The sequence below is a fragment of the Oryzias latipes genome, chromosome 3, assembly GCF_053564925.1.
Source record: "Oryzias latipes strain Hd-rR chromosome 3, Olatipes_Hd-rR_3.1".
Lineage (NCBI taxonomy): Eukaryota > Metazoa > Chordata > Actinopteri > Beloniformes > Adrianichthyidae > Oryzias > Oryzias latipes.
The window spans coordinates 23,969,019-23,990,957 of record NC_136239.1 but is presented as its reverse complement, the minus strand read 5'-3'; the positions used below and the strand labels follow the sequence as shown (position 1 = coordinate 23,990,957).

General features: G+C 37.9%; 1 protein-coding gene across 4 annotated transcripts; it reads left to right on the top strand.

Annotated features, from left to right (window-relative positions):
- The first annotated feature begins 595 nt into the window (after positions 1 to 595).
- usp47 (ubiquitin specific peptidase 47) lies at positions 596 to 21,329 on the top strand. Of its 4 annotated transcripts, none has more exons than XM_023953477.2 (29): positions 623 to 911; positions 2,964 to 3,020; positions 4,472 to 4,666; positions 8,311 to 8,427; positions 8,556 to 8,709; positions 8,798 to 8,894; positions 8,966 to 9,111; positions 9,243 to 9,322; positions 13,054 to 13,203; positions 13,292 to 13,387; positions 13,473 to 13,625; positions 14,915 to 15,070; positions 15,392 to 15,523; positions 15,625 to 15,701; positions 15,791 to 15,846; positions 16,023 to 16,135; positions 16,468 to 16,569; positions 16,646 to 16,853; positions 17,002 to 17,117; positions 17,225 to 17,344; positions 17,473 to 18,277; positions 18,406 to 18,581; positions 18,679 to 18,759; positions 19,129 to 19,244; positions 19,342 to 19,460; positions 19,728 to 19,858; positions 20,231 to 20,278; positions 20,356 to 20,486; positions 20,634 to 21,329. In XM_023953477.2, exons 1-29 carry the CDS (start codon positions 867 to 869, stop codon positions 20,806 to 20,808), a joined length of 4,152 nt encoding a protein of 1,383 aa, XP_023809245.1. In that variant the 5' UTR covers positions 623 to 866; the 3' UTR covers positions 20,809 to 21,329. The 4 variants fall into 4 exon arrangements, with proteins under 4 accessions (XP_078800592.1, XP_020569696.2, XP_023809245.1 ...); XM_023953476.2 differs by having other exon boundaries at positions 14,912 to 15,070; XM_078944466.1 differs by lacking the exon at positions 2,964 to 3,020 and having other exon boundaries at positions 596 to 911.
- The last annotated feature ends 610 nt before the right edge of the window (positions 21,330 to 21,939 follow it).

Below are 21,939 nucleotides of genomic sequence, written 5' to 3'. Positions count from 1 at the left end.
ATCTATAAAGTTATTAGTGTATACAACACATTTAACCTATACTTAATTATCTTGCAAGAACTACAAGGAATCTGGAAAACTTTGCTTGCACTGTTCAATACCCAGTCACACTATTTTTTGTCTAAACATGTCCTGGACTGATATTAGCTCTGTTGAATCCAATCGTATCGTTCATAATGAACCACCATTGATTATGAATCATATCAGCAACCACAAATTATGAAATGAAGCAATTCGTTTAAATAAATCGTTATGCTCCTAATTGACATGAATGAAAAATGTATTTAAATGAAGAGGAAAATCATTCAGTGACAAATGTTCTTCATATAGATGAAATGACCTCGTATTAATGAGCTTTATATTTTTCTTGTTAAGAAAATACATTTCTTAATTGACTGTACACACCTTTAACAATGCCATATCTGCAAAAGCCAGTGAAAACAGACATATTTTAGGCAGTGATTTTTAATTTTTATTTTTTTTTTATTTTTATTTAATCTAATAAATCAGATGTATTAAAATGTAAGAGTTTGACAAATTCATCAGTGACTGTTTACTTCCTGTCAGCGCCATCACGCACGCTCTGGGATGTGATGTGACGTCAAAGCCTCCGAGTGGGGTGAAGTCTCGCGGAGAAACAGACCGGCCATTTTTCTTCAGTTGGAGTAGGACAGTTCACGCTCTGGCAGTGAAGCTGACAGTGTCGCGATCACTTTGATAAGCTTGCAACTTTTGACAAGTTGAATTTTTGTGTCCAAGCATCTAAATTGACAACAAACTGAAAACAAACCATGTTTGTGTGCACTGCTGGAGAGTTTATCCGCTGACATCTTTCTCCGGATAGATGCTCTAAAAACTCGGTACAAATGGAAATGGTGCCTAGCGAGGAGACCCAGTTCGTACCCAAAGAGGTGAGGTTAATACAAAACCATGTTTAGATCGGAGATGTTCTGTTTGTGTACTAGCTGCCACCTTGCCACCCCGGTCACACAAATAATTAAACTTTTGCTCTACTTTAGGAGTTATGGTCTTGGTGTGTCGGGTAGTGGCCAACTCAACTGCTAACAGTTAGCTTAAAATGACTTGAACGGCCTATGATGACACGGCTAACTGCTGCTATTAGCAGCTAGTTTTGCTTTAGCTTAGATAGATGAAGTAGATTGAGTTTTGGTTGCTTCATTTTAAATATGTTGTGTGGTTAGTTGGGTCGTCCTCAGTATAGGTTCTTAGCAGTAGAAATGTTCTAAAATTGTAAAATCTTGACACTTGACACTGTGCGATTTAAAAACCGAGAGGCAATTCATATTTGTCAACATTAGTTAGCTAAACTTGCATAACGTTAGCTTGTAGGATTGACTTGCTAAGGTCTTTAATCTGGTCAGTTGCAACTGTAACTGACAATAATTGGTTAAAAACAAACATTTATATATTTTTTAATTTACTTCTGAAACAATAGCAACCCAATAACGTAACCTGTCCGAAAAAGTCAAAGCATTGCCGTACTTTTTAAATTCAAACGGATTTATTTACTTTGATTCTGACTGTCTTTATAGTTTATGATTATGTTGAGAAAAGTAAATTGTTCACCAAGAAGCTTAGTATATTAACAGAACTTTTGCTAATAATATGATGCTGTCACTTATGAAAAATGTCTGGTATTTTGATAAATTAAATCCGACAAAGCTAGGTTTAGGTTTAGGGACTTTGCTGTTGATTGCTCGTTTATGGTCTGTTTGCTGACCGACATGTTCATGAAAGCACCTGTTTCCATGTTTAATCGTGTTATTTCATGTTTAACGGGACTAATTAACTCTCATTATTTATTTAGTCTTCGTTGATAAGACATAGAAGCAAGCTTACAAACAATGCAATGATAAAGTATACGTACGACCCATTATGGCAGTTTGATTTACTTGACTTAATGATGATGCAGCTCTAACCCAGGCGATAGTCACTTTTAAAATCATATTACCCAACGAATAACATTATGTTTTTGTAAACAAATTACACTGCACATTATTTTTTATATCTTACAATTCAAACATGACTATCATTTTGGCAATGTAATTCTTATTCAATTTTATTATGTTGTGTTATATATTCATTCTTGTGTGAATATATTCAACTGTGCTGGTTTTTGTGTGGAAATGCTAAACAACTTAAAATGACTGGAAATTGATGGATATTTAATGAAAGAAAAAAAACAGAAAAACCTGAGCTTTTTTCCCATTTAACACTAAATCAACACACTGTTTTAAGCCTTACAAAAATAATGATGAAGAAAAGGTTACAACACTTTTATTGTATTTCTTTAAATAAAAATCTTGTTTTTTTGGATGAAAAAAAAAACATTTAGGCCAATGTTGCCTCATTGGAAGGTTTTTGGGAAATGTTTAAATAATTAATAATCTGAATTTATATTTTCAAAGTTAACAGTTTCATATCCCCCTCTCATTCTATTGTTTACAGTTCAGCTTTAATAATATAAAATGATGTTGTGTTTTCCTCTATAGAAATCTTTTCCTTTTTATCGAACAGTAGTAAAAAAAAAGGCGTTTGCCTCATTAGTTATTACTTAGATCTACAAATGCCGCCTGTCTTTCTTGTTACATGTGGCTTCATGTTAGCACCTTGTGATTATATCCATGATAAAAATAACCTTTAATCTCATAATACACTTGTGTGTTGTCAGCTGCAGCTTCTGTATAAGACCTGGCAGTCACATTTTGCCAACATAACAAACCTCCCAAAGAGGTGGCAAAAACTAGATTAAAATTCTTTCACTGCAATATTTATTTCAATTTTCAAGATGTTAAAAAGACGAGGCAGATCAAAAGTGATTCCTGTTCCTGGATTGTTTTTACTTTTGATAGTATTACTTTCTAAATGTTACCTTTATTTATGTGTTTCATTTGTTGTGGGTGTTTTAATTTACACAATTACACATTTGCACTTTTTGTTAGCGGGTGTTTTGGAGTTGCAGCCAGAATATCTTTGATGAAATAAAGAGACGCTCTCAGGTGAAGTGTACAACTAAGCTTGGTGTTGAAAAGTTGCATGAAAAACATGCCTGTGTTTACCAACAAACAAAAATTGAAGAAGGATCCCATTCAGGTCATTAGAGGTGCTAGTTTCTAACATGGATGTTGAGATACATGGAGCTTGTGATTACAATCTGTTTGGAATGAACATTACAAATGATTGGCCTTTGGGTCTTGTTGAAATAAACCATCCTTTAGAAATTCTGAACTCTCTAATATGAAATAAGTAGAAGATATCTGAAATTTCTGTTCCATTATAAAGACATTAAACACTTTAAATAGTTCTTAATTTAGAAGAATCACTCTCTACTAGTTTTATCAAATTAAGTCTACAGTTAAAACAATTATATTTTACTTTTAATTAGACAGATAACAGTTAAAAAAATGCCTTTTTTTCTTTCTTTTTTATTTAGTAAACTTAGTCATGTACCATCTCATTTATTTTTCTTTTCTTGGACTTTTTTGTGTCCATTTCTTGATCAATGCAAAGTATACCTTATACGGGTGTATTGTTTTTTTGTTTTTTTTTATAAACAATACACCCGGAAGTATGTCATACTTAAATGTTGACATGAGCTGCTTTTTCCCCTTGAAACTCAGGTTCCACCTGAAAAACAAACAGTTTGTGAAGTAAAGCATGAATCAACAGCTGCATGGCATGCTTTCAGTTTTAGAGATTTGACCTCTAACACTTTATTTCTTCTGGATTTAGCATCTCACGGTTTTCTTATCTGGTTGTTAGTAAAGTGTCAACTGAAGTGTGCGTCTTAATATTCTTTTAACCCCTGAAAACCACAGTGGTTGGTAATTAAGTTGACTAGTTTGTGTGAATGGCTGGTGTAATGATTCATTTTGAACAACAATTTGATTCACATCATAATTTGTGATTGCTTATACGATTCATAGTCGATATAGGTTCATTTTGATTGATCCGATTCACTGATGTAAAATCCATCCAGAACATCTTTAGCCAAAACTTTAACCAGTGTGACTCAGAGATAAATACCTGGAACTGAACAGTGCTGGTGAAGTTTTCCAGATTTCTTGTATTCCTTGTAAGATAATCAAGTTAAAATTAAATATGTGTATTAATACAATACAATACAATACAATACAACACAATATAATATAATAGGCAAAAATTTATGGCAAATCTATTTAAAATTTGCCATTAATTATATTTAACTTATTGTGGGTAATTAGTTTTCCAAATTACATACTTTAAAAAAGATTCAGATGCTTTGTACTCAGTCTAACATATTGTCATTACAGGCATGAAGTGTTGCTACATTGGTTGAGTTTTGTATTGTATATTAGCTGACGATTGGATTTAAAAGACAGCTTTTAAACAACTAACTGGCTGTTTTTTCAACAAAATGCTGGATCATATATGAGTACATCAAAGGAATGTACGTCCTCCTGATTTTCAGATCCACAATGCAGCTGAGGAGCCCAGGGTGCTGTGCATCATTCAGGACACCACCAGTGCAAAGACGGTCAATGAGAGGCTGACCCTCAACTTGCCAGCTTCCACCACTCTCTCCAAACTCTACGAGGACGTCGCTCACAAAGCTGGATACATAAAAGGCACTTTTGACCTCGCCTGGGGAAACGTTCTGGACATGGTGAGAAAAGTCACTCTAATGGCTGAATATTTTTGGAGAATTAACAATGATGAGGATGTTAGTGGATTTTTGTTTCTATAAATGTTTTTTCTTTCTTTCGTTTATTCCTCTGCACAACAAAACACCACATCGATTTAACAGTTGTGGATAATATATAAATGGCGAAATTCACAACAAGTATTTTTTTGTGAGTTTTTATCTATTAGGAGAGACTGGATTTTTCATGAGCTAATTAAATGAAAAAAAAATAGAAAAGGATTCTGTTGTTTCTGTCCATGACACAAACATGTGAAAAAATAAAAATACACTAGAACACAGTGCAAATACATTTTACTAAACAGCATGGATAAATGCGGGCCAGATGGTGCAAAATAATGCTCTTGTGGTCTCCCATTTTGTAGGGTCACGTAGGCCAACTATTATGACTGTGTTCTTTTATAGAAAAGCTGTTTGGCAACTGATTTTCAGAGTTTGTTACGTTCCTTGGATGTTTTGTGAAACAGACTTCAAATCTTTAAACTACTCTTGATTTGTTAGGCTTAAATTAAACTAGCATCAGGTATTGAATGATTGATCAGGGCAGTGTCTTCTATCACAAGACATTTTTACTGTTCCATCCATCCATCTTCTAAACCCGTTTTGTCCCTTTCGGTGTCATGGGGCTGCCAGTGCTCAACTCTGGCACTCATGGGCCAAGGCAGGGGACATCCTGGACAGGTCACCAGTCTGTCGCAATGTCACATGATATCACACCCATAAACACTCGCATTCACATCAAGAGACAATTTAGAGTAGCCGGTTAACCTATGAAGCATGTTTTTAGACGGTGGGAGGAAGTCCCCGGAGAAAACCCACACATGCAAACTCCACGCAGAAAAGACCCCCAATAGTTTTGCTGTTGATTTTTAATGTCATTATTTTTATTTTACTGATCAAAGTTCAACTTCTAGATAATTTAAGCTACTAGTTGTAGGAAAACTGTTTTCTATAACTAAACAAAATTTGTTTTAGATTGAAAAATGAAAATAAATAAGTAGATGCTTAGTGAAATAGAATGGAATTGTAGAATAAAATTGTTTCATAAAAAGTATCACTGTTATTTTAGCAGTGCTACCCACATAGAAGTAAAGGTGTATTTGTGTAGAAATCGATATTTAAGCAACAGGCTGTAGTGCTCGTTTCAGCTATTTCGCTTTAGACATTTTCAGGCGGATCACAAGATGAAGGCCTGCTAGTTAGCACATCTGTTTTTCATTCTTATTTTCCTTGTATGAATATCGACTGATCATTAGATGGCATTACATTTAATTGCAAGTGGCTCGTTCCTGCATGCTAATATCAAATTAAGTGTAAACCTAATTCATCTCCTTCTATGCCTATGAGTGAAGTAGGTGACTGAAAGAGAAATCCATCACACCAATAACAAAATAACTGCCTCTGGTTGAATGCAGGAGCGTTCAGGGGATTTATGTTACTTACTCTTTGGCATCAGTGGCTGTATATAGAGAGACGGGCAAGGATAGCCACGCTAAAACCAGACAGCAAGATACAAGAATAAAATGTGCAGCCAGTTCCTAACATGTTCATTTTGAAACGGTGGGAACACTGAGAACAAAGGGAAGACTGATGGACAGAAAATAGAGGATTCTGTTCATTGTTTCTGTGGGACCTGGTACTGAACAGAATTGTTTGTTTCATGGTGAATAATTTATCAAATGATGCCCCTAATAATGCACAAATTTGAGCTCTGATAAAATAGCTGAATGAACATTGTCACAATGGAAAATAAAGTAGTAAACATTTTTGAAACCAGTCTGTGCTTAAGTTTGTCTATAATCTGACTTTTTAACATGGGAGTCATTAGGAATGTGCTGCTTTTTGCAACCAGCCTCCTGTAGTCATATTACCTGTAGTCATCTGGTACTTCCTGGTTGAATCTATGGGATGGATGTTGTGGGGTTGAAGAAAATGCAATAAAAAAGTTGCACACTCCGTTAGATCCTCCATTCAGATTAATACTTTTCCCCTGTAACTCCACAGAGATGATATAGAAGTGGTATAGAATATAAAATACATATAAAAAGTACCTTCATATAGAACAGTGTAGACTGGACAAAGGAGGTACCCACAGGCTGTCTGGCAAAGGGCCTGGAACAAAGCAGGGTGTGGAGCTTACTGTTTAAGCTTTGTTACTATGCTCACACCCAAAGAAATGCTGTAACCAAAGAGTCAAATACTTTGACGGAAAACCTTTAGCCTGTTGGGGATGGAAGTTGTTACATAGAAGGCAGGTTCTCTTATGCTTTGTGTCCATTTCTATGGGCTTTACTTTACTAAAAACAAACTCTTAGCAGGAGCTGCTGAGAGCTTTCTGCTGTTCCAGAATGGAATGATGTTAGCAAAAGTTGGAAGTTTCTTAAACCAATATTTTCTTTTATTTCTTTTATATTTTATTTAGTTTTTTGCAGGATTGTTCTTAATATAAGAACTTCTAAACCAGGGGTGTCAAACTCATTTTCACCGAGGGCCACATCAGCATAGTGGTTGTCTTCAAAGGGCCAGATATCACTGATACATGTAACTAAATGCGATGAAAAATAAATGTAACTACGGTACTCCATGTTAAATCACTCATTTATTTATTATAACTTTTTAAAGTGTCAATTACAGTTTTATAGAAAACATATGTTTGCTTGTTACTGTAGCATGAATCCTTTTACATTTGATTCTGTCAGGTTAAGTTATATGGACAGTGTTTAAGTCCTAATGTATAGTTGCCCAATCTCATATTTCAAGTCTGAATCCCCCAAGATAAGAATAAATACACACCAATTTTTATTTTTTAATTTAAGAAATTAAAAACTCTTGTGTTCTGCAGGCCACATAAAATAACATGTTGGGCCGCATTTGGCCCGCAGGCCTTGAGTTTGACACGTGTTCTAAACTCTCAGAAACATTGGCAAAGGTCTGTGCACCAACGAGACATCATATTATTTGTTGATACTCTTTTCTCCTTGTTTTTTCTTCCTTCACCTTGAACTCGCACCTTATTTTTGCATGGTCTACACATAAGGGCAGGTCTGCTATATCTGAACCATAGTAAAGTGTTTAATTGACGCAATCAACAAGTAATTTATTTCTCTGTACATGAATGGCATTGATGACAGAAAGCCTGCCACTCCTTGATGTGGAAAGAAAATGTGCCTAAGCAGGGAAAGGGCTCCTGTACGAAGCTAAACAAACAGTGTAAGCAGTGCGTAATTGCCATGCCCTTTGAGTGGTAAACTTGTTCTGGCTGTGTGTCTGCATAATATTCCTTTTTCTCAAATGAGCACAGACTAATCCTGCTGCTGACCCAATCCAAAGCCCAGGTGCTGTGTCTGTTGTTATCTCACTGAGTAGGTCAGTGGATTAAGCTTCTGCTTGTTTCCACGTCAACACTTGTCTGCGTGCCCCTAAAGTTCTCCTCCCTTGTTGACTTAATTTGTCTTTCCTTGTGGACACTGAAAAACAGGACATTTCCATTCAAAATAAACCCAGCAAGATTGTAAATGTGTTTTAGAATTATAATTTGTAGAATTTGTACAAAATAAGAATATTTTTTCATCTTAGTTATGATCATTTTCCTGTCTGCTTCCTTTAAGGCTCCACTGGAACATAACAGTGAGATGTCGCTTTCAGAGTCTGGATTTGATTCGGGCGGGAAGAGGAATTTCCTCCAGCTCACGGATAGAGACGGAGAACAGCCTCAAATTGCATCGGTGACTGATTTATGTCAACAGAAAAACTTGGTTTTATAACTAATTTAAACATGAATATCTTTGGAGAATTTGCAGAAGGTTTACCTGTAAGTTGAGCACATTTTTATAGAGTATTTTTGTCTGCACAGGATGAGTCTGGAGCGGCAGATAGCAGTGGCCTGGAGGACAGTTCCCAGGAGCGATTTATTGGTCCCCTACCAAGAGATGGCAGTGCATGTGGCAGTGGTGACTACAGCAGTCCATCGTATTCATACTCATCTATCCTCAGCAAATCAGATACAGGTCAGGTGCTGTCACCTGTTGAATATGTGATTATTGCTGTGACTGTGGTATTCAACCTTTCACCACATGTTTCTTTCTTCTCTTTCAGGTTATGTTGGCTTGGTTAACCAAGCAATGACTTGTTATTTAAATAGCCTTCTGCAAACACTCTACATGACCCCCGAGTTTAGAAATGCACTCTACAAGTAAGAAATTATTGACATCTTTTTAACTCTCTTAAAGGATGAACTTTAAATAAATATGAGTTTAATTTCAGCTGGGAATTTGAGGATTCTGAGGAGGATCCTGTCACCAGTATTCCCTACCAGCTGCAAAGGCTATTCGTTTTGCTCCAGACAAGTAAGAAGCGGGCAATCGAGACCACAGACGTAACGCGGAGCTTTGGCTGGGACAGCAGCGAGGGTGAGGTTCCAGCCTCTCCTGTGACTAAGCTCACATGACCCGTTAGCATGCGCTTCTGCATCAAGGCCATTCATGACATTTATTTCTGCCTTTTTTATTATTTTACATCTTTATTTATATTTTTGTTCTAGCTTGGCAGCAACACGATGTTCAGGAGCTATGCAGGGTCATGTTCGATGCCTTAGAGCAGAAGTGGAAGCAGACAGAGCAGGTAAGCAACGGCAAGATGTTCTAACAGAAACATTGAGCCTTTCCAACATAAATTAGATGTGGAATTCCTTAACCCTTGTGCTATCCCAGGCATTTTAACATTGGGAGTTGGGTGATCTAGACCCACTAGACAGTGCGCTGAACCTTTTTTCTTCAATGATTTGTGATCTTCACTGGTGTCCATGGATTACATGAAATCTTTCCTCCTTTATCCACCTTTGTCGTGGTAGGGAGAACACATCAAAGTGAGGGTGTGGTCATCTAAGATAGCACAAGGGTTAATGAAAGTGCGCCTGAATGCCGAAAGCAATGCTGTTTTTAGACATTTTTAAGCTGTTGCTATTAAAGACCTTCTGTCCAACCTGCACGTCAAGTTTCATTCATGTAGGTCAATTAATTTTGGAGATATAAGAGGGAACATAGTGGAGTAGATTGTAGCGCCACCTATGGAAGTATTGTTATAGAATTTATTGCGATAACTAATCTTAAATTGAGGAAGGAGTCTTTAAAATTTGGTGAGATTATGTTGATATTGCGAAAGTTGACAACCACTCCTGTCTAATTTGCATCACGTGTTCTACAGAAACGGTATAGAATTGTGCAAAAATGGTGGTACCGTTGGATTTGCTGTAGTCTAAATAGGTTATGTGCAGAAATATACAAAGATCGGTCAAAGTATATGGCATAGGAACTCAAAGAAGTATTTTGCGATCTAGTTAGCCTAGAGATGGCAGAGCCATATCTGTTATTTTTTTACTATCAAATTAATTACAGGGGAATAGAAGCTTGTTCATACGACTATTGCTCAGGGAGATTAACACCCAAACACTTTTGTGCTACAAATGACCCCCTGGTGGCGCAATAGAGCCAGAATTGATATAGCACGGTTAGATTGCTCTGAAGTAATTGCTCCTTTTTATTTGCGATAAAGGTCTTCAAATTTGACTGTCATTCATTTCCTATAGCAAAAACAAAATCTTAAAATCAACCATAAAACCAAAAGGCACTAAATTTCAAACCAAGGAGCTTCCCAGTGAGCTTTGCAAACTATCTGTGGTTGAATGTTGATATCAGCATTTATTTAGGAGATGCAATGGATTATCCACAGCTAGAAAATCTTCTTTTCTAGTAAATTATACAAGACCTCTCATACAACATACTTGTCGATTTGTTTTTAATTAAGGTGAAATGGTTGTTGAGATATAGGTGTAAACACAATAGTATAATTTGTAGCACCACCTATAGCAACATTTTTATAATTCAAATGATTTTCATAATTCATTGTAAGAGGAAACCCTATTTCAAATTTGAGTTTTAGGGCCAGTTTACAAAAAAAAAATTTAAAGTACGACTTTTAAGTCGTATATTTACGAGAAAGAATGTCATAACTGTTAAATTAAGAGATTTTAAGTCGTAAATTTACGACTTAAAATCTTAAAATCTCGTAATTTAACAGTTATGACTTTCTTTCTCATAAATGTACGTCTAAAACTCTCGTAAATTTACGAGAAAAAGTCAGATTGACTAGGAAAAAACACAAAAGTTTTCCGTTTATCGGAGCCAAGCTTGAAGATGAAATATGAGACGCCTTTTTTGAAGCTTTATTTCCGGATAGGTTTAAAAAACAAAGAGACCTTTTGGTGACTCAAAATCTGATTATTTTCAGTGTAGCGGCTTTCCGGCTTTCCGGGGTTCGGTGTCGGTAAAGCGGAGTTTCATATGATAAGGAGCCCAGAGACACGTTTGGGTGTAGAGGACCGCTGCAGCCTTTATTCTCCTTTTCATTCACACACCCTGACGTTCATTTGTCACATTACGTCATGAACCTGTCATCTGAACACCAATGCGGAAGTAAACAGTGTTACATACGCCCCCTCCTCCAGATGAAACGTCCAGTTTCAACAAAAAACAATAAAGATGAATGAAAGTAGTCTGTTATATTAGCATTAGGACGTTAAAAAAGGCAAAAAAAAGTGCTGCTCCTCCTCAGACCTGTTCAACTAAGTTTAGTCGGTCTGCTCTGCTGCGTTCTGCCGTTCACTTGCTGCTGCACTGTATGCTCACCTCTACTTTGATCTTGTAAATTTACAAGTTTTTTTATTAGTTTTATTTTTTGGTGGCCCTAAAACTCCGTAGTAGTATCTGATAAGGATTTGGAGCATTTCAAATTTGAGAACCACACCCCTCTCATTAGCAACTGTCAAGAATTGCGCAAAATGAGTGAAAACATTGGATTTGGGGTTGTCCAAATAGGTTGATGAAAATATATTGAATAGGGACCTAAAGACATGTTTTACGAAAAATCTTAAATTGCGAAAAATCTTGTTCTGCGGAAGTGGGTGATCCTATTTTCAAACAGTTTTTCCAGCATTCAAAAAAATTTTTTTTCTAAATTACTTACTGCGTTGGAGATTAAAGCATAAGCGCATTTATTACCACATCTGACCACATGGTGGCACAATCATGATGGCTTTAGGGGAGCTTGGGGAGAAATTTCTAGTTATTGCTCACTAAGTTACATGACTGTAGTCCAAGTACTATTTGAGATATTACATTTGAAATGTTGGCCCTATGCATTTTTTGTGAGATAAAATTTGATAAAAATATTTACGGTATATAAAATAGACCTTACTTACAGATTTTGATCAAAAGTTATACCACTCTGCTCCCAATAAAGCTTTACAAACTACAATTGAAATAATTTCAATATCTTTACAATTGTATAACATAAAGCGATCTAAAGAATTGACTGAATAATTTAGCAATCCGACAAATTTTATATAAAACATGTAATGAGTCTCTAACTTTTGGGGTTTTGGGGTTGCTGCCAACCCTTGATTTATTTTAAAGTGCAAGTCCAGTCAAGTGGACATATGAGCTTTGATAAAGTATATTTTATTGGCCTCAATAAGGCATAGGATACAGGTGTATACCACCAATACCAGTGTGGAACTGTTGGAGTAACACTCCTAAAGATGCAGGTTTCCGAAGTAGAATGGTGTTTTGAGAGAGGTTGACTGGTTACTTTACCCACCCTGTCAGTGTTCATGTCATATGTAATGAATGGAGTTATCACAGACCTTTCATGGTCTAACTGTGAAGCATCTCTATAGTGTCGCACGCTCCTCCCACAAAATGCATCTAAACATTGCAGAAATGTAGACTGCATGTATGCCTGACCCACTTAGTGGGCCACATACACACAACCCACAGTTCTGCTTAAAGGCAGAGCTTATTTAAGAGAAGTAATTTCAAATGTGTCTTTGAAAAGGGTACATTCTGTTTAACATTGTCCTGAATGAAAACACATGATGACACTTCATAGTTGTGTAAATGTCTCTTTTTAGAAGACCTCTGGGGTTGTAACAACACAGAAGAACAGTGTAAATCACATTCTTTTGGGGTTTGGTTCCTTTGCCAAGGCACTATCAGCAAAGCTAGAGGCAAAATAACAAAAAAAGCTGTTTGGATCTTTAAGTGCTCCATTCTTAAATAAGTTTTTTAGCAGTTTTTTAGAGCAGCACACTTATATAATGGGCTTTGGGTTTAAAGCATCAAGGAGTTTTTTTGATCATGACAAGACGGATTTAAAAAAAACTATCACAATGGAAATTTCTTGGTTTTTCTCCACTAAAGAAACTTTGCTTTCATACATTAAAGGATAGGAAATTACTGTTTGGGTTGCTCATGGTTTTAATACGGAGACCTGGTCATTTTGCTTCCATGTATTAGGCTGATCTGATCAACCAGCTGTACCAGGGGAAGCTGAAGGATTATGTTCGGTGTTTGGAGTGTGGCTACGAAAGCTGGAGAATTGACACGTACCTGGACATCCCTCTTGTGATCAGACCCTTTGGAGCTAGCCAGGCATATGGCAGTGTGGTGCGTCTTTGTTTTCTTGACATTCGAGTTTCTCTTCCATTTGGTTTCGACTTTAATTGTATCCTAAATTATACTTGTCTTGCCACAGGAGGAAGCTTTGCAAGCATTCATCCAGCCAGAAACCCTGGACGGGCCAAACCAGTACTTTTGTGAACGCTGTAAAAAGAAATGCGATGCACGAAAGGTGAGCACAGTTGAAGGGAATCGTGTTCTGATAATAACTTGGTTCTGGTCATAAACTGACACGATTCTTTCATCCATTTACCCAGGGTTTAAGGTTTCTGCACTTTCCCTACCTGCTGACTTTACAGCTGAAAAGGTTTGACTTTGACTACACCACTATGCATCGCATCAAGCTTAATGATCGCATGACTTTTCCTGAGGAGCTTGACATGAGTCCATTCATTGATGTGGAAGATGAGGTGAGAGCTGCCACCAGTCAGGGATTTTTTGTTGTTTGTTTTAGTTTGAAATTAGTTTTACTAACATGTCACAATGTGGAATAATTAGATGTAATTTCCACGTGAGCAGCATTTAGTCACAGTAAATATAGTAATCAAATAAGATTTTGCTTATTGCAAGAGTTAAAGACCAGTTTAAGTTTGAATAATCTTCATTTAAAGACCAACTCCGATGAAAAATGGGTTTTTAACATGTTCTTGTGGCGTTTTTCTGGTGATGGATAACATGTCTAATAAAAATTGAGATTAGAAATGCATTTTTGAGTATTTCTCTATTCAAATTGTTGTAAAATAAGGGGCAGACGAAAAAAAAAGTCTTTTGAAAGAGCTCATTTGTGATGTAGAAAGTACTGGGTCGCTCTGCAGCAGCTGTCCCACCTTCAACTCACAGGCAAATTTCTAATGAACTCCTGCCGCTCTGCCGAAACTGTGGCCTAGAAAATGAAACCGTTTTTTTTCATTTTCATAATTAAAAGACCACTGGGAACACTTTGAAAATAGCTTAAAAGATGATTTGGGTAAATCAAAATAGCGTTTGTCAGTATTTAGTATCCTCAACATTTGTTATGCTGTGGGAGAAAAGAAAAAAAAGAGAAGCCTTATATTTGAGTAGCAGAAAGCTTTCCAGATAAATCTAGATAGGTTTAGATTGATAAATTTGCATTTGACAAATTGAAAGGATTACTTTTTAAAAGCAAAATTAACTTGGACACCCTTTTTTAACCATAAATGTCATTTCTGTAGTGTTTTATTTATTTTTTTAATTCCTGGTCAATGTAGTTGCTGTATAATAATACTTGTGCAGAATTCTAGAAAACACGTATTTTTCTAGAAGTACAGTACAAAGTCAAAGTTGTGTTATTGGATAGTGGCTTATCTGGCTTTATTGTGACCTGGGTAAAGCACTCATGACAATGAGTGGGCTTCAGTCCAATGGAGCATTTCAGTGGTTTTTCTGAGGCAGACCTCCAGCTGTAGTGTCCAGCAATTGACGTCATGCTCTAATCTTCGATAGTATGCTGCTTTGTTTGTTTGTTAGAGTGTAAATAGCCAGCTTTGATGGTTCCTTTGAAGCCTTGGAACATATAGCCTCAGGCTCTGGCTTATCTGACGGAGCATTCTGCTTGGGCCTTTGCATCTCGTTAGGTCAGCTCATGAATTGTAACTGACAGCAGTCTTTTTTTTTTTTTTTTAACCATTGTGATTTCTTTTATTCCTTTTCCACTTTTGGAACGGCCTTCCTCCAGAAGTCACCACAGACAGAGAGCTGCACTGATAGTGGAGCCGAGAATGAAGGCAGTTGTCACAGTGACCAAATGAGCAACGATTTCTCCACTGATGACTGCGTGGATGAGGGCATCTGCTTGGACAGCACCAGCAGTACAGAGAGGGCTTTTAAGCCAAAGGTAACTCTTGACCTCCCCACTTATATAGATAAGATATTTTAAGTTATCCGAACGACTTTTAATGCTCCTGAACCTTGAAAAGTCTCCATCTGGTTGTAGTTGTGCCGAGAGAATAGTTCTTCTTTATTGTATTTTGCTGCTATTTTGGCCACGTCTTACTCTGAGACAAAGAGTTTATAACTCTAAAAATCAAAAGCTTTTTTAAAATGTTAGAAACTATTCAAGTTCATCCTCTAAAATGTTAATGATTAGATGATTTTGGTTTTATGCCTGCTGTGCATATATTGTATCTTAAAAAAATGTTACTGTATTCACTCTTAGAGCTTGCTGACCTTTGAGCTGTTCTCAGTCATGGTCCATTCGGGGAGTGCTGCAGGTGGCCACTACTACGCCTGCATCAAATCTTTCAGTGACGGCCAGTGGTACAGTTTCAACGATCAGCATGTTAGCAAGGTAAGCACCAACGACTTTTAAATACAAAATGGGACTCACTTTCATTAAAAACAAAAAGAAAAAAAGCATTTCTGTTTTTAACTTTTGAATAATTTGGACAGATTACACAAGATGATATCAGGAAAACTTATGGTGGATCCTCAGGGAGCAGAGGTTACTATTCCAGTGCCTTTGCAAGGTAAAAAGTCCCATCCTTCTCCCTCTAATCAGGTTTTTCAGTTCTTTTTGCTCCAAGCAGAAGTAAAGTCTTATTTTCCTTCCCTACAGCTCCACAAATGCATACATGCTGATTTATAGGTTGAAAGATCCTTCAAGAAATTCAAGTAAGTTTTATCTACAAGTAAAAGTCCTGGTTTAAGCTGCAAACATGCTGATGTTTTCTGCTGTCATGTGTTTGTGAACCTTAATGTCCTTTGAAAATCTCAAGATTATTGCAGTAAAGGTTTGTACTTCGTTTGCCTTTTACCAGTAAATTCAACGTTTACATTTCTGCTTGCAGAGTTTCTAGCTGTAGAAGACTTCCCAAATCACATAAAGAGCTTGGTTCAGAAGGAGAAAGAGTCTGAGGAGCAGGAGAAACGCCAGAGGGAGATCGAGCGCAACACATGCAAGGTACCTTTAAGCTTGGAAATAAAAAATGAAAAAAATCCTGCCTGACTGGATTTAGTAAATGTCAAAGTACCAATACTTTTGGTCTACAATTACCTTGTTTTAATTTTATTTTGTACTCTCACCATCTAGCATTAGACAACCCCCTGATCAGAATACAGAAACAGTTAAAGTTGGCAGAGAAGATTTAGCAAACTTATCATGTTTTGTGCCCTTATATCCCACTTTGGGGGTTAGAAGTGTGTTTCTTTAAACCGTGACACCATTCAAATGAAATAAAGTTTTACTTTTGGACATTCTTTGGATTTTGTTGAGATTTTTCTTTTCTGCTTTAGATCAAACTTTTCTGCGTGCATCCTGTGAAGATGATGATAGAGAGCAAGTTGGAAGTTCACAAGGACAAAACTCTCAGAGAAGCAACAGAAATGGCCTACAAGGTTTGTTGGCTTTTCACTGTTTTAGTTTTTTTTAAATCTTATTGGTGCATCAAATAAAACTTCTTGTGTACTTTAGCTAATGGAGCTGGAAGGTGTTGTCCCTCTGGACTGCTGTCGCTTGGTGAAGTACGATGAGTTTCATGAGTACCTGGAGCGATCGTACGAAGGTGAGGAAGACACTACGATGGGAATTCTCCTCGGAGGTGTAAAGTCTTCGTACATGTTCGACTTGCTGCTGGAGACCCGGAGACCAGAGCAAGTTTTCCAGCCTTACAAACCTGGAGGTCAGCGCTCCTCTACTTTTTCTACTGTTGACATGTAAAACAGGAGTGTAAAAAAAAAAAAAAAGTTACTTTGGGACAACTGTAACTAAAGTCTGCAAAAAATAACTCCATGTGTTTGTTTCTCTTTGTGTTTCTGATCTGTCTGCAGAAGTGATGGTGAAGGTTCATGTGGTGGATCTGAAGAGTGAGACCATCGCGCCTCCAATCAGTGTCCGAGCATACTTGAACCAGTCAATCACAGAATTTAAACAGCTTATTGATCAGGTTTGGTTATTTTTTGCTCTCATGAAAACTGTGAATAATAACCGAATTTGTTTTTAGCGGTTTTGAATTTTGAGTCAAATCTGAGTTGTTGTTGTTTTTTTTTATAGGCTACAGGACTGCCTGCAGAAACGATGCGAGTGGTCTTGGAGCGCTGTTACAATGACCTAAGACTCCTTTATGTTCCAAACAAAACCCTCAAAGCTGAGGGATTCTTCAGGAGTAACAAGGTTTTTACATTTAGTTTTAACCACAGCTATTGTTTTTTACACTCATAGTTTTAATAAATATACCCTTAAATATGAATGAAATGTTTTATTGGAGCATCGAGTTTGATTCTTTGTTTTAATTCCGTCAGGTTTTTGTGGAGAGCTCCGAGCTGACTGATCATCAGGTTCCATTTACTGACTCATTGTTGTGGAAACTGTTGGATCGTCACGGAAACACAATCCGTCTGTTAGTCCTGCTGCCTGAGCAGTCTCCTGGTACCCTGGCCATCAGACCTCTTTGCCAGAAAGGAGGAGAGGACTCTGATGGGGCCTTTGAGGGGTCACAGGGCAACAGGAAATCTGTTGAGGCCATCCTCGAAGAGAGCACAGAAAAGTTGAAGAATCTCTCGCTGCAGCAGCAGCAGCAGGGCTCCAGCACCAGCGACAGCCAGAAAAGCTCTGACACCAGTGACTTTGAACATATTGAATCCCCAACTCAAGACGCTGACTCAAACTCCTCCCTCTGCGTCGCTGCAGACAACAGAGAATTAGAAAACAGGATCAGGGCTACACCAGGGGGCAGCGGCGGCGCCTCCTCTGATAACGAGAACCAGTTTGCCTGCGAAGAGCGATCAGACTCGGAGGTTAACAACGACCGCAGCACCAGCTCAGTGGACAGTGATATTCTGAGTTCCAGCCACAGTAGCGACACCCTGTGTAACGCAGACAGCGGCCCCATCCAGCTGGCCAATGGCCTGGATTCACACAGCATCACCAGCAGCCGACGCTCCAAAGCCCACGAGGGCAAAAAAGAGACGTGGGACACCGCCGAGGAAGACTCTGGAACAGACAGTGAATACGACGACAACGGAAAGAGCAAGACAGAATTTAAGTATCTGTACTTCAGAGCAGAGCCTTACTCACAGGATGACGCTTCGTGGGAAACACAAAAATGTAAAAGTTCTCCAACATTTCCCAATTCTTTCATCTTTAAAAATGCAAATTATGATGGATGTTTGAAATTAAAAGTCTTTTTTCTTCTTTTTCCCCATTCGATTGTTGGTTCATTCATCTTGCTTCAGGTTTAGTGGTTTATGTGGACAAGAGGATAACATTGGCAGCCTTCAAACAGAACCTGGAACCCTACGTTGGCGTTCCCTCTACCCAGTTCAAGGTCTTTCGTGTGTATGCCAACAACCAGGAGTTTGAGAGTGTGCGGCTCAACGAAACACTCTCATCTTTCTCTGACGACAACAAGGTCTGGACAAGCAGTTCAAGATGTATTCATTTGAAGCATTTGTATCTAGACGTGAAGCAAAAGTTTCATATTTTATTGTTGTTGGATTTTTTTGTAGATAACCATTCGACTTGGAAGAGCTCTTAAAAAGGGTGAATACAGAGTTAAAGTCTACCAGCTGCTTGTGAATGAACCAGAGGTGAGACTTATGAGTTACCTGGTATCATCATGTTCCTTGCAGTTATCGAATTGTTAATTACAACTGGATTTATGTATTTAACTGTCTGTGATTGAAAACCAAAGCTTCAGTTTTAAAGATGTTAAATACTGAATATTGAATGTATATCTACCATCCATTCATCCATAACGGAGGGTCCTTGGTGCCCCGCCCCTCACCTGCTCCTCTGTGATGCTGCTGCAGCTGTTGTTTCTGTTCACCTTTTGTACTCTGTGTATGTTTTTTTAGCTTCTAATGTTCACAGAAGCTACAGATGAGTTGTAGAGTTTATATCATGATCTGAAGAACATTTGTTAAAAACATTCAATTCCATTCTTTCCATTTCCTCAGCCCTGCAAGTTCCTTTTGGACACGGTGTTTGCCAAAGGCATGACTGTCAGACAGTCCAAAGAAGAGCTGCTGCCTCAGTTGAAAGAGCAGTGCAGGCTTGACCTCAGCATTGACAGGTGAGATTAGGCACCAGTCAAAGGGATTTACTAAGCTCTTCTTACAGGGAGAATGTGATCTTGCACGTCACTATGTATTATATGTGTGTGTTTGTAGGGTTCGTCTCAGGAAAAAGACATGGAAGAATCCAGGCACTGTGTTTTTGGATTACCACGTCTATGAGGAGGACATCAGCATTTCCTCCAACTGGGAGGTCTTCTTGGAAGTCCTTAATGGTATTGTGTGCTTTTGTGTTTTCAGTGTTTAAGTGTGTGTGAATAGACTGATTGTAAAGAGCTTTGGGGCATTGAAAGATGGTTAAAAAAAAAAGCTCTACAGAAGTGTACTCCTAAAAATATTGATGATTATTTCTTTAATCTTTGTCCTTTTGTGCTATCGTAATCTGATAAGTACTAAGCAAATGTTCCCAACCAAAACATCTTTTTAGAAGGCAGAAGTTTGCGTTCCAATACTAATAGTTGACCCACGCTCTTCTCTTCCAGAACCAGAGAAAATGAAGTCAATGTCACAGCTGGCTGTTCTGACCCGGCGGTGGAGCCCCTCTACGATGAAGCTCGGGCCTTTCCAGGAGGTGATTCTGGAGAGCAGCAGTGTCGAGGAACTCAAAGAGAAGGTATTTCTTTTTCAAGACAATGTCTTTAGAAATATTCCTTTTGGTCTCCATTTGTCAGGTGTTGTGTGGAAGTTTAGAGTTTCTTAAGGAACTACGGTAACTTCTTTTGACCAACAAAGAATCCTGTTGACGGCGTTATGAGCTCCTTTTCTCAAAACCCAAAAAAATAGCATCTTAACCAAGAATTTAATTACATGAAAAACTTTATCTCAGTAACTGTTGTTACATAAAAAAGAATTAAAGTGAGATATGTTTGTATTTCAGTACAAACACACACTGTTTTGGGGGACCATATGGTTCATCTTTAGTTGATTTTTGCCAGTTTACCACACTTTATTCTTGTTGTAATCCGTTACTTTTTTTTGGTTGTAGCTCAGTGAAATCAGTGGCATTCCTTTGGAAAATCTGGAGTTTGCAAAGGTATTTAGCTTTTCCTCTCTCAAATTGACTTCTTTTTTTTATTGATCTACTGATGGTGTTCCTGTATTCCTCTGCAGGGCAGGGGAACTTTTCCATGTGATATATCTGTGTTGGAGATCCATCAGGATTTAGACTGGAATCCTAAGGTGTCAACACTTAATGTGTGGCCTCTTTACATCTGTGATGATGGAGCTGTGGTCTTTTACAGGTAAAGGGAAGCCGAAAAGAAGAAATAATACATTCTGCATTTTTTAATGTTCATAATGAGTTTTTTCATTGTTTGTAGTTCCTCATAACCTAAAATAATCTACGAATATTTTAGAACATAAACATCACTGTTATCCTTTTTGCACAGGGATAGCACAGAGGAAACTCTTGAGTTGTCCGAGGATGAGCGTAATGAGCTGATGAAGAAGGAGAGCAGCCGCCTCCTCAAGACCGGATACCGTGTCAGCTACTCTCCACGTAAAGAGAAGGCCCTGAAGATCTACCTGGATGGCGGCCCTGTTAAAGACCCAGGACAAGACTGAAGCACAAAGAAATCCCTCTCGTCTCTGCAGATGGTCTGGTTGCTACAGGAGAGCAGCCAGACATCAGAACTGTGAATGTCAGGCCCAGTAGTGACATCAAATTTAAGCAGCACTGTGAGGCCGATGTGCTCACCCTTCACCCTGAGCCTCGGGGTAGGCTCAGGAACCCTGTTGTGCACTATAGTGTATTGTACTGTAAAGTTCAAAGGGATGTACAAACAGCTATTTGCAGGAAAGAATCAAATATTGTATTGACAAATCAAAGAAAAAAGCTTCAGGGATGGATGGGGGAGAGGTGGTGAAGCTGGTCGGAAAGGCATCTGTCGTCCCTGTGAGTCTCGTCTCCTTTGAAACCAGGCTCTCTATGCCTGACATTGTGTAATCATCTTCCTGTTCTGGACAAGACTGATTCTGATTCACCTGTGACTGTTGGAGCACAGCTCTGTCTTTGGTTGTCCCTTTTATGATTGTGTAAAAAAAAAAAAAAAAACTAAATACAACGAACTACTTATCCAGCCTTCCTCAGTCTCACCTCTCCTGGAGAGGTAAGCCTCACTTTCTCAGTGACTTTGAAATTCAAACCTCACCCATTCACACAACTCAGTGAATTAAAAAAATCCTCTAACATGCTTCTGTAAGGTCCAAAGACTTGTTGTCTTATGGGTCCTCCTTAATGCTGCTCTAAACGCATTCAGGATCTTCACTTCCTCTATGTGTAGCGTCTCATGGGGTCTGTTAGAATGAAGTTCAATGAAACAAAACAGATCAGAGGAGTTCAGAGGATCAGTGGTTTGTTTAATATAAATTATTTTGTTTCTCAAGACTTAATTCTGCTGTGAGGCATCAGACAGACCTGTTGTCTCTAACATTTAATTTAGAAAGTATATCTTTGTTTTTTTTCACCATGTGAACTGGCCATTCATGTCATTAGCTGTGGTTACATGGACAAAATACATTGAAATAAATGACTGATCAGAATAAAAATGTTATGTAAACACGCCATTCGGAATCAGATCAGAGTAGTTCGGATCAAAATTTCCTTCTGATGGAGATTGGTGGGTTACGCCGATTGTTGATCCGTGGTGCGTACAAACAGTTTATTCCAATTGTGGGTCATTACTGCGCTGGTTG

Coding starts and splice junctions, on each gene's coding strand:
- usp47 (XM_023953476.2), top strand. CDS start 867: ATGGAAATGGTGCCTAGCGAGGAGACCCAGTTCGTACCCAAAGAG. Junction 16,570..16,645: donor CAACAGAAATGGCCTACAAG/GTTTGTTGGCTT, acceptor TGTGTACTTTAG/CTAATGGAGCTGGAAGGTGT. Junction 19,859..20,230: donor TCGAGGAACTCAAAGAGAAG/GTATTTCTTTTT, acceptor TTTTGGTTGTAG/CTCAGTGAAATCAGTGGCAT.